Source organism: Apteryx mantelli, chromosome 1 (genome assembly GCF_036417845.1).
Source record: "Apteryx mantelli isolate bAptMan1 chromosome 1, bAptMan1.hap1, whole genome shotgun sequence".
In the NCBI taxonomy this organism is placed as follows: domain Eukaryota; kingdom Metazoa; phylum Chordata; class Aves; order Apterygiformes; family Apterygidae; genus Apteryx; species Apteryx mantelli.
The window spans coordinates 170719672-170732318 of NC_089978.1; the positions used below are offsets into that span (position 1 = coordinate 170719672).

The following is a 12647-nucleotide window of genomic DNA, read 5'->3' on the forward strand; positions in this document are numbered from 1 at the left end:
TTTGATCATTTAGCTCTCGTTTATCCCCAGCTGTATACAAAAACAGTATAAAGGAGACCTGAATGTTCCTGGCCTATGCACAGGAGAAAGCAATTGTAACTGACCTTCTGATGAATCTCTCATCAATTATGTTATATGGATCAGGGCCACAAAATGCATCGGAAACTGGTCAGTCAGCATTAGCTGTTTACTGGCAGCGCTGAGAAGCTAATGTAATGTACCCTTCAGACGACTGTATTTCACCAGGAGCCTCTCAGTCTAAGGAAAAGTTCCAGCTAAAGCTGTGGCTTTATCCAGTGGGCCAAATCCTGCCGATCTCCATCTCCCTCCTCTTCAGCTGCAAGGTTTTTGCCACTTCCTTCAACAGAATCTAGGGAATTTTCTTCAACTATATGCATATTTTCCCCCCTCAACACACCAAATATTTCTTCTTATATCATGCCCAAATGCTTTCACTGACTTAGATACTTTTTATCATGGCTCACTGGCAGACAATGTGTTATGATACTGGGAAAAGGCTAAGAGATATCTCGGCACTTATTCACTCCAGGGGAGAGGGGGTTAAGTGGTATAAGAGAGGTATTACAATTCACATTTTCAGTGAATGAGATTTGTCTGCATTATACCCAAGAAAATGTACTAAGACTGGAGACCTTTATTTTATCTTGGTTTTAATATGAGTGCAGTCTGTTATAGTGAAAGAAATATATTATAATAAAGGAGTACTTTGTAAGCTTTGTATTTGTGGATATATTTTAAATAGTCGCTTCCACTCATTTGGATTCGCTGAAGTCCTCCTTTACACTTCTGCCACAAAAACATTATTACATCAACAAGTATTTCTTTATCAAGTTGGAGATTCTGGAAAGAAAAAAAAAATTCACAATTGTAGAAACAGGTATGTATATCCGATATATAAAAACTCAGAAATTTTTTCACAGTTGGTAAATAATTATCATCTTTAACTTCCTTATAAGGGATGGCAACATTTTCAAAGCTTAAAAAATATCTTTTTTAAAAGCAATTCCTGGTACAGCACCCAAGCCCATCTTCTCCCAACAATACAAAAGGTGCTGGAATAATTTTTTAAAATATTTGCTTTTTTATTGTTGAGTCGTTAACAGTCACAGAAATGGGGAAAGCAGTGAGATTAAAATGACATGGGAGAGACAAGAAAATTAACTACCTGTGAAATGTTATAATAGTCAATATACTCCGGGGAAACTATATGCTACTTAATATGTTATATTAACCTTGGGAATTTTTTAATTACCATATGTAAATATTTGCAGAAAAACATCTGAATTAATAGGTTTTACTTTGCATTGACAGGGATACATTTTATGGATGTATCCACTATTTATGGATACAGTTTTTCATTTTTGCTATTTTATTTTTGTGGTTTGTTAACCCTGCACCTGATTCCTTTGCTCTTAAATTATATATTTTCATTACAGACTAAGTGATTCAATCAGAAGAAATATCTCTAATTCTGTTATACCTGCTTAGATGTACAGATACAGGAAAACACTGTTGTTGCCAAAACGATAAGATCATCAGATGGCTCTCCGTGCTTTACAGGTCCCTCTACATTCAATGTTTATTAAAAAAAAAAAAGGAGAAATGGAAAGGCAGGATGTTATTTTTAGTTAGAAACCCATGTCTGAAAAAAATCTGAGTGAACTGAGACATATAACTGGACAACGCTCACTTCTTAATGCCTGTTTCTTTCCAGAACCATAAGGCATGCCAGCTTCTTTGGTATTATTTTCATTAACTGAAAAACCATGCTTCAGTTTTCTTGGAAATACTAAAGGTTGCATCACTGTAAGAAGTTTGAGTTCCATTTCTGCTTTCTTCCATCTTGGGTCATCTTGAACCTAATTGACAGAAACAACTAATAGAGTTTGTCTTAAAAATCTGTAAATCGAATACTCTTTCTTACCCTCATAGGGAAAGACTACGTAAAGAATGTGTAAATAGCATCAGGATTACCTGAAGAAAATTAATAACTAATCCAATAGAAGAATCAAACACATCCCACTCTTCATAGCTGAAAGCTAATTTTACAAATTTCACAGCAGCATCTCCAGACACCGCATTTTCTCCTGCAATAATGACAAAAATATTATCTATACATATATACATATTCAGAAGTTTAATTTAAAGTTTAATTTAAACAATAACTTGGGTATTTAAAAATATAAAGGTAAAATTCTACACTTTTTTGCACAATGAGGATAATCTTGAAGGATTTCTTAATAACTCAACAAGATACAAAGGCTTTATCATATTGCTGTAATGTATATATTTGTGCACAACTATAATGGTGTATCTGCAATGTCCCATTACATTCCAAAAATGCTGTACTGCTGTTGATATTAATGTACCTGTGTTGAGGATATAAAGGACCTATTTCCACCTGTTGCAGAAACAGCTTAAACGTGGGTATCCCCCCACAACATCCCTTCCTAGCAATCTAGTAAAAATTATGCATAGAAACATGAATAATTTATCACAAGTTGGGTGAGCATTTCTCATTACTATATCTGCAAATGTATATGCACACATAGGGAGCCTAGTTTCCCACTCCGCAAGTGATTTTCTGACCCTTGGAGCTCAAAGCAAGTGTCTTAGCTGCTCTACTGAGCAGCGTTGCACAGGCCTAAGAATATGCCGCTGTCATTGGTGTCATTGGGCACGGGGTCACCTGGCTGCAAGCCGCTAGAAACATTAACTTGGTAATAGATAGCTGCTGTCTTCTGAAGCAGCACAAGAATTGGTCCACAGCCCTGAACAAGCTTACAGCAATGCTTTCGTTACTACAGCCACTTCTCTTCCTTAAGCGCATGCTAGGATACAAGTACCAGAATTTGACCTTTAAATGATTATTAGGGACATTAACATATCTAGATGAACAGCTATGCTGAGCAGCATGCAATTATCATTCTGGTAATTCCAATAATTCCTCATATTCCTATATGCTATTTTAATAATATTGTAGTAGGGAAATCCTAATGAAATCTATACATAATCCCTTCTGAATGCCTTAGCATTATATACATTCATAAATGTATTACTCATAGAAGACAGCATTTTGCAATCCCTTTATGCATAGGACTGCTGTTAGCATGAAAATGCATTTGGCTCACCAAGAATTTGCACAGCTTATCATAGAATACTTTGAAAACTCAAAACTAGTTTACCTGTTAATATCAACTGCAGAAGGGTTGATGATGCGCTTATACCAGAACGACCAGTGCAATGTCTTCCCTGAGTACCAGCACTGCTCACTCCACCTTTAATACAGACAATTTGTTAGATCAGTTTATATTGTATTTGACTTCTTGTTTTAATTAGCCAGTAATCATAGCAAGAAAATATCATTCTGATGTGTATTTAGTTTCTATAGATTATTTTATTAATAATGTATCTTCGAGTCTATGGCTATATTCTGTCCATAGCTAGCAAAGAAGTGTTGGAAGGAATCATCCAGTCCAGTGTTTTTCTCAAGCTTTTTAATCTAACTTTGAGTTAACTTTTTGGAAAAAAAAATCCATGAAACACATTTCTTCGGTGTTGTTCAGTTTGCACAGTGTCATCACAGTTTTCATTCACAACCAAACAAAAATTAGTCTAAACTTTAAATGTTTATTATTTCTTTCTTTTTCCACTTTGCTTCCAGCATAGGATTGTGTGCATATGCTTTCTTTTTTTTTTTTTCAACTTCCAACAGTTTCTCAGACTACCTCTGATGTCTTAGAGACCCATGGATCATAATTTAAGAAACCCAGCTCTGTCCACCTCTCTGGTCCCAGGTAACAGGTGAATGTTCATACATCATTCCTGACACCTGCTTTTATATCCTGTTTTTATAAATATCTCCAGTGATGGAAACCTTGTAAGATCTTCCAGCAATCCATTCCAGTGCATCTTTATCCTTATCATTTGGAATTTTTCCGAAGCTTTAATTTCTTACAGTTAGAGCCCTTTACTTTTTGTTCTGTCCAAAGTGAAAACAGAGAACAGATTGTTCCTCCTGTGTTTGTAAGAGATTTTTATATACTTTTTTATATTTTTGCAGTTGAAGTTGCAAAAGCAGGAAAGTGAACAAATGGTCTCTAGATAGCCAAAGACATAAGACAAGCATACAAGCTATGCCACAAAACCCCTCCCCGCAAAATCCTGAAGCATTTTGTTACTATTTTGAAATATTCTAGGGATATATGTTATAGTGAGCAAATTTGGGTTTGACTTGAAAAGTTTACCCCAGTGTGAAGCAAAATGCTTCAATTTTGCCCAATGTGGCAAAAATTCTGTCAACACATACTAACAGGAGCATATTACTAGCAATAATTGTAATGTCATCATTAATAGATTTGCATATGCCATTGAAACCAAAGCCAGGAAAGAATGACCACTGCCCATCTTTATATCCAGTCTGCTAGAGTGACAGAACATGGCTAAGCACATATCCAACAGCTCTTATATTTTGCCATCACAGAGACACTTTTCATGTCAGTCTAGTCAGAAAAGATCTAGGCAGAAAACACAACAGGTTTTTATGGATGTAAGAGACAACAGAATTTGGCCCAGATTTTTATCTTAATTTTGTAAAGAAAAAAAAAGAAAATTATTGCCTGGTTTTACTAATGCTACTGTTATAAATGAAATATATGCCTTCAGGTAAGTTCTTTCTTTTCTAGATGCTAGTAAAATGGAGGTCTGGGCTCCTCATCAACACTTCTTTTGCTTTTTTATGCTGTTACCTGAAAGGATTTCCATGCCTGCAAAAAAAAGCTCCGAAACCACATCCCGAATTTCAATTTCATCAGGAACAGGTGGGGCAGAGCGCAACACATGTCTGCTACCATCAGATAGCGCTTCCAGGATGGCAAGGAACTGAGCTGCCGTACCATCAAACATTTCTGTCAGCAGCCGTTCGGTAGCAGTGCGAGGCCATGGCAACTGAGTGAGAAAAAAGTAATATAAATCTCATAATTTCTAAACTCATCTACAATAAAGCAAGATTTCTTTCAAAACAGTTCTCCTTTAGAAAGCAAGTACACATTTAAAACATGAACTAATACACTGTAAAATATACTGCTGTTATGAATTTCATGCTTTGAAGGCATAACAAAGCCTCATGCTAAGCAGGTACAGTACTTAAGAAGTGCCATAATTTCATAGCAACCATACACACTGCTGCATGGTATTTTACTTAGAAAACAGTACAATAGAAATTATGAGTGGGAAAAGTATCAAGGCCATGTAGTTTAAAGCCACCCCCATCTCTCCTTATAATGATACAAAGCTGAGCATTAGGAGTTAAGTTCTACACACTTTACAGAAAATCAGAGAAAGATGAGACTGCTCAGCAGTACAAACAGTGCAAACAAAAGACCATTAGCTTTACTGACCTGCATGTTTTATAACAGCATAATGTAAAATACAAGACAGAAGACAAAAAAACATATTTAGACTACTGAAAACTAGGAAATCAGAGATCTATATAATTTTTTTTTTAATTTATTTCAGTGTTCTGTTTACATGATTAATTTTTCCCTAACCAAATCATCACCAGACATAAAGTAAATAGGAGACCCAGTACTGAAAATGTTACTCATACTCCATTTCATTAACATTTCAGTTCTATTTATTTGGCACTTTCCCTTTAGAAAGGCTTCTAGGAACAATTAACCAGACAAAACTTTGGGAATTTCCTTCTCACTTTGTTGGATCCACATCCTTTATTTTAGCTTCCAAATGAAATATTTAAAGACAAGCTCAGATGTGTACCTGATTAAAAAAAGACTGATCCATTCAATATCTGAGAGTAGTTAGTGTTACAGCTGACAGGTTGTTTTTGTTTTCAATTAACTTATATAATCATTGAGCCTCAGCAATACTATATCTATTTATCTTTTCCAAAGAAAGAATTCTTGCTGTGAGTAGAGTAGAAGTAAATGCAAAATATGGTTAATATTGGATATACGCATTCTCCTACCAAAATAACTCCAAACGAAACTTTCAATAGTTCTTTTTTTAATAAATCCTCATAAGCATGTTCTCAGACTAAAAATTTCCAAAGCAAGCTATACAAAATTATCTTAAGATATTGTGTTATCATATGCAATATATTTTCTTCCCCACACGGTGGATTTGTTTTATGAGCCAACATGGGAATCAGACCTATGCAAGCAGAAAGCAACGTCACATCATACACATTCCAGTACAGGCTAAGCACAAACTGCAAGTTTTGTTTAAATGCAACGTGGAACAGGAACCTAATTTACTACTAATAATATTTTTATGTATGCATTGTCTTGTTGTGTTTACAGTGTAAACATTGCACTGGCATAGAAGAATGTCAAAGGGAAAGCTAATTTAAACTAAATAGATTTGACTAGCCTGTTTCTGTTTTTCAAGCTCTTTTAAGTGCAAAAGCAAATTCCGCTGCACACAGATTCAAAGAGAAGAAAGAACTTTAATTCCTTGCTATAATGTTAGCAATGATATAACGTCCAGGCATAATGTTCTCTGTAACAGGCTGGATTGAGCTCTAAATATAGCTGTCCCATCAGGTATACTATATGGCGCATGTTCTATAGTAAAAAATAATAGAAATAGTTTTGAAAGTCAGAACATTAAGCAAAAATAGATGTCCTATATTTTCCCATTTGCTTGACACTTAACAAATCTACAAAATATTCTGAAATAATTATAAAACAGTTAATGCTTTCAGATTTAACAACATTCAACAAATCCTGTAAAATTATAGAAGGCATATGGAAATAACTAATATGAATATTCAATACTATTCCTTCTTAAATAAAGCCATGAAAATTGTCATAGGACATTTTAGAAGCAAAAGACCTGGCAAGGGAGTTATGAACAGTGTAAATTCTAGCAATTTGTTGCTAACTTCAGGCATTCAGTTTAGTCAGAAACTGATAAAAGTCACATAGACACTGCAGAACAATATCAATTACTGAAGATTTTTCAAGCTTCTGGATTTTATCCTATACACATAGGTATCTAGTAACAGGACAGATGCACGATGAGCCAACACCCAGTTTAAAAACATGCTAAATTCCTAACATCCCAATTGTTCATCAAGACTTTTAGATGACCATCATCTATGCGTAAGTCTTCCAAAATCACGCGACCTTGAGAAAGCTGGCTAATAGTCTTTCCATGTGCAAACCACACAGGAACATATTGAGGTTCAGGCCGTGTCTTGGATAGTGGGAAATTTCAAGTAAGTGCGGTTTGGATTAAAATGATTGTGCTCTCCACCCAGCAGTTCAATATTAACTGAGATTCAAGTTGTAATCTCAGTGTCAGTAACCTCAGTTATTTCTGATAAGCAGCCAATCTTCTTAAAAAAAAACCAAAAATACTGAGTACATGCTAATGGCAAAGAAATAATGGCAAATAAGAATGCTATCAATATTAAACAATTATTTAAGACAGAAAATACAACATTCTTATTTTGAATTATTTGGCTTTACTGTACCTAGTGCTTTTATATGTAGTCTAGCCCAAAATATGTTTTGAACAAATAAGTTAGATAATTCTGAACAAAAAAATCCAGAATTAACCTACTCATTCAGCTACGAGTGTTTGAATCTGTTCTATCATCAGATAAACTGTGTCAAAGAAAGTGTCACTTTGTAGTATCTTTCCTTTTTTCTTTCAAAAAATGCAGAGATTCCACAATTTTGTCATTGCATTACAAGGTCCATATGTAACAGATTTATAACTATATCATGAGATTCAGAGGATGAGACAAAACTTTGATCCAGGAAGACCTTAATACAAAATGTTAAACTTACATTTTGTGCTTCTTTTAGGTTAACTCGTAACTTAGGTTGAAAGTAGCTTTTGGGTTTTCTTCTGGATTCATATACTGATCTTTTGAAAATCATTACTGTCATCTGACAGAAAGAAAAAAGTGGGTAAATAACTGTCATGTGTTCTGCCTTTAGAGATTTTAAGTACTGTAACAGTTTATGACTAATTGCAGGATGATACCTTTACAGTGGCCTCTCTAAAAATCTTTTTGGTTTCTGAATTTCCTGGTGAAGAACTGATATTTTCTAACTGCTTCAGTTCATCAATTTTCATCAGGCCACGGCGAGCAAATATCTGTCCAAAGTGGGGAAAAAAAAAAAAAAAAAGGATAATGAGCTGATGCATGCAAACTGATACTGTGTTTTCCTGTTCTGTTTGCTACTGCATAATTTTAGAGTTGCATCATTCTTGAGTTCAGACAACTGTGAAGGGCCGCAATGAATGCCAAGTCCTGAACAACTGTTAAAAAAGAAATGAAAACCTTTGCAAAATTCCTTTTGTATATCTGCATATCTGCATGGAGACTGGCCACTATTTAATCTTAAAAATCTACGACTAGGATTATATTAAAAAGTAATATTGCATTTAAGTTTTAATTGCTTATTCATTTATATATGGAAACATACTTCCACATCGTAGTTACATTTTGGAACACAAACAGAAATCTAATAATACATATGATCTGATAATAAGCATAAGTATTTAAATAAATATTTATTTCCCATTTGATTGTATCTGAAATGTTACCCCATGGTAAATCAGAATACCTCTCCATTAATGCCGGCTTGACAATCATAATAACATTGAGAAACTGCAGTATAAAGAGTGGCTCTCCATGTCAAATAGTGTACAGATAAAAGTGGAATGGATGATTCCATACATACACTGGCCCATAGTAAGTATTCCAGCACCTGCATTGAAGAAATCCAGTTTCAAACTGAATTCATTTTAAACAGTTTTTTATAACAATCACAGCATAAAGTCAAAACAGTCATACCACCATGCAGTTCTGTCCAAATTTAAAATGCTGAAATATACTTCCTACTGCTTAGGGACACACAAAAATCTATCCTTACCTGGTAGAACAAATTAAAAGAGAAAAAGATCACAGAAGCTGTATTAATTTTTAATGTATTTTATGGTCTAGAACATAATATTACTGCTTTTTAACTGTTTTGCCATCTGAAACTGTAGTCAAACATTGTATTTTAGCCTCTGAGCTATTTTCATTATTGCAGTTCACTATAGACTTGCCAACAGAGAAGTCCTGCCCTCCTCTCTCATCTGCTCTCATCCTGCGAGTTCTCCTTCTCCTTTGTTTCAGCTCTAGTGATCATTTTTCTCTAAGTTAGTTTTCAGACAGATCAGCAAGCTGATCTGGCACGTGAGGGAAGCTGCCTTCTTTGGTGACAGCTCTCATGTCGCTCAATTTACAGCCATGGAGCTACACTCTCTGCTCTTCTCTTTGAGGCGCTCATTTTTCTCCCAGCACAGTCCTTGCAGCAGTCTCTCTCTTTAAAGAATTAGTCCCACAAAATTGGTTGAACAGTATCTTCCCCTTGTATTTTCTTTGGGCCAGACATTCTTTGAGGTACATGAGATGTGCACAACTGCAGTCCTAAATTAAGTCGATTTACAGATGCTTTCGCTAAATGAAAAGAATTGGAAATACCTACGATTACTTCCTCCACATCCTCTGTAATAAAAGCCATGCTGGCATAGGTTACAGGAGGGGCAAAATCATTTCTGATATCAATAAAAGACGTTCAAAAAGAAAAATCTCTCTCGCTCAGTGAAAGTCTAATATAACCAACACATACAAAAAGATTTGGGATCTAGGATGATGTAGAGTCTGTTCAAATTTAAATAGGGAAAAATAAACCTGAGGCAAAGAAAAACTACATTCTTAAGTTAAAAAGAAAAGGAAAAAGAAAGCCAGATCATTTTGATCAACTAAGTAGTCCCAACTAAAAATCTAGCCAGCAGGTGTCAGTACAGCTCCACTTTTCAACTAGCAAAAGCCAAATTCTTGGGATTTATTTCAGTTGCACAAAAATAAGCATCTAGAGCCATCTGAAACAGCCTAACATATTCCAGTAATGCGCATGAGGATGGCAGATATGGTAGAAGACCTGGGCCATTCTGGCATAGCAGTTGGAGGCCAGCCAAGATGCCCTGAGCACCTCAAGGTCCAGCGCCTGGAGGTCACATGGCTCCGGACACCTAAGTACAGGCAACTGAAGCACACCCTTTCTATCCTGTTTTAAATAGTGGACTTTAATGCCGATAACAAAACATTCAAACTTCAATTTTCAGCAACCTACCATTGAGATTCGCTGGATATCACTTGGTCAGTTAAACACAATTCTGGCGCATGCAATCCATGTTACCACTGGTATAACATGTCTGCACAAAATCCTATTTTCTTATATTTATAACTGTGTTTGACTAATTGATGTATGTTTTAAATATACTTTTTCAACTTGAAAGCAAAAGGACATGTTCTCAACTCATAAAAATAAAGACTCATTAAAGGACTGAGGTTTCATAAGAAGACTTTGAAGTCTTCACTTGAAGACTTTCAAAATCATAAGATTAAAGAAAGCAGGAATCACATGCTACATTTTAATGGTATTTGGTTAGTTTAGGATCAATAATTGGTGCTAACACAACAGAAGCCAAGAAATGAAACAATTAACCTCTCTTATTACTTTAGCTCATTTATGAACTGAACAGTTTGTTACATTTTAAAAAAACTACATAAAAAATCTAAGATATAAAAGAAAACAGACTGAGGTTTTGGGAGACTCCGAAAAGTGCAGCTCTCAGGGGCTCCACGGCAGCCTGACCCATCTCAAAAGCCAACAAGACATTTGGGGGGTTTCATTCCACCACTGAAGAAGAAGCAGAGACATGATGGCTTGAGGACTATATATTGGCCCTTCTGCATTCTAGACACTTTATTCCCACATGACAAGTACTACTATTGGCAAAAGAGAATGAAATAGGTAAGTCAGGGTATGCCATTATGCAAAATATAGGTGCATTCTTCAAATGTTTCTATTTATTTTGCCATACCTTAGCAGAGTGACCTATCATCATCAAATGTCTGCATATCATGTAAATATGAATTGTACCTGTAAGAATAAAATAAAATAAAATAAGTAATATGATAGATAACTCCTATATTTCTCCTTGAAATTTGTTATGCTAACCAACCGAAACTACTTCTTACAATCTAGATTGTTATTTCTAGAGCCTGAAAATACAGCTTTAAAACTAAATTTTGTATAGCCACTTCTAAAATAGACAAGATTTAGCCACTGTATTCTTATGCTATATTAACTTCAAAAGTAAGTACACAACAAAACAGCCTCATAAAAGCATGAAGTCTTAAAAATGTCCTATATTGAATTTTTACTTAACCAACTTATATTTTTCCCCGAATACCACTGTATTTTAAAAAAATACTATCTCTCCTCACAGACTTTGCCTTGCTTTCAGTCTGTCATGGCACTGTCCTGGCAGCCAACAATACTATTATGTGATACTATGTATCATAAGTGAAATGAAGAAAACTGATTATGAATAGAATTTTCAAAAGCATCTAAGTGACTTACAGATAAAATCCTGTCAAAAAATTACTGAGTTTCAGCTTTGTCACAAAATTGCCTTTCAAAAATCAGCCTAGAAGTACAAAAAATGGTGCAGTCTGGAAAAAAAAGTCTATTCTTCTGTCTGCATGACTATATGGAAATGGACACCTATGGCAACACACAGGCATCACAATGTCAACTGTCATAGCTAGAAGGGTATTATTATCCCAATAAGCAAGAATTTAGCAAGCATTAGAAAGTATTTTTTTATCACTCAAATGTGTAATGAGGCACGAAATCTCCCACTGACAAAAAGAGTTGCAGAAAAATGCTCAGGAACTGGGAAAAATATGAGTTACTGCCTAACGTTTATTTCTAATTAGATGGAAAATTTTACTAATGGCTGGGCTCGGTACAGAGATCTGTCCTATACACAAGTAGTGTATGAGATGAGTATACTTTAATTTTATTTTTATGAAAACAAAACCAAAAAAAACCCCTGAAAATAGGGAATGGGATCAATGGCAGTCCCAGCAAAACAAAAGGATAAGAATTTCAAGACCAGTTATAGCTCAGAGAAAGTAAATACCAATGTTTTCCAATTTTCATTTAAAAACACACTATCTCCTCAATTTATATTGCAACAATTGACCATTATAAAACCAAATAATAATCCAAACTTTTGGCTGAGGAAATAAAGCTGTCTTTTCAAAGCAAAAATATACTGTTCCTCTTCTTGAAATGTAAATTCTTGATACATCTTTCTTTGTATATCTAGCTCATGGAAGTTCCAGTTTCTCCTCAAATTTGTCCTAATTCAAGCAATTAGAAATAGCACACTAAAATCATACATGGAGAGATTCATATTCTTAACTGTGGTTTGGTATTTTTAAAGAATTTTTATTATCAACGCCAACCTTGGACAATATTAAAAAAAATACAAACATTTAATGCTATGGACGCACAAAAATCCTCATTAGCACAAACATTTTATTGACAAAAAAACTTATGAGCTTTTTTATTTAATTAGAATCTGCTCAAAAAATGGCCTGTCAGATTTCATTTTATTAGTACATTCAAACCACAGCTATGATGAAAAAGCTATTACTTTTATAGCTGTCCATCTGAAGAATGCACATTATGCAGAAATATAAAATTAAAACTTTCTTATTTCAAAATACAGTCTGTTAAAAA

At 34.6% G+C, this 12647-nt stretch overlaps 1 protein-coding gene across 1 annotated transcript in view; it reads right to left on the minus strand.

Annotated features, from left to right (window-relative positions):
- Positions 1–12647, minus strand: part of CFAP54 (cilia and flagella associated protein 54) — a 115173-nt gene that overhangs the window by 88692 nt on the left and 13834 nt on the right. The window contains exons 5-14 of the mRNA XM_067297080.1: positions 10936–10994; positions 8625–8768; positions 8038–8151; positions 7839–7940; positions 4770–4968; positions 3207–3299; positions 1996–2108; positions 1706–1880; positions 1502–1587; positions 727–861 (exon numbers count right to left, since the gene is read on the minus strand). Coding sequence (XP_067153181.1) covers positions 727–861; positions 1502–1587; positions 1706–1880; positions 1996–2108; positions 3207–3299; positions 4770–4968; positions 7839–7940; positions 8038–8151; positions 8625–8768; positions 10936–10994 — 1220 coding nt within the window. The remainder of the gene's footprint in view (positions 1–726; positions 862–1501; positions 1588–1705; positions 1881–1995; positions 2109–3206; positions 3300–4769; positions 4969–7838; positions 7941–8037; positions 8152–8624; positions 8769–10935; positions 10995–12647) is intronic.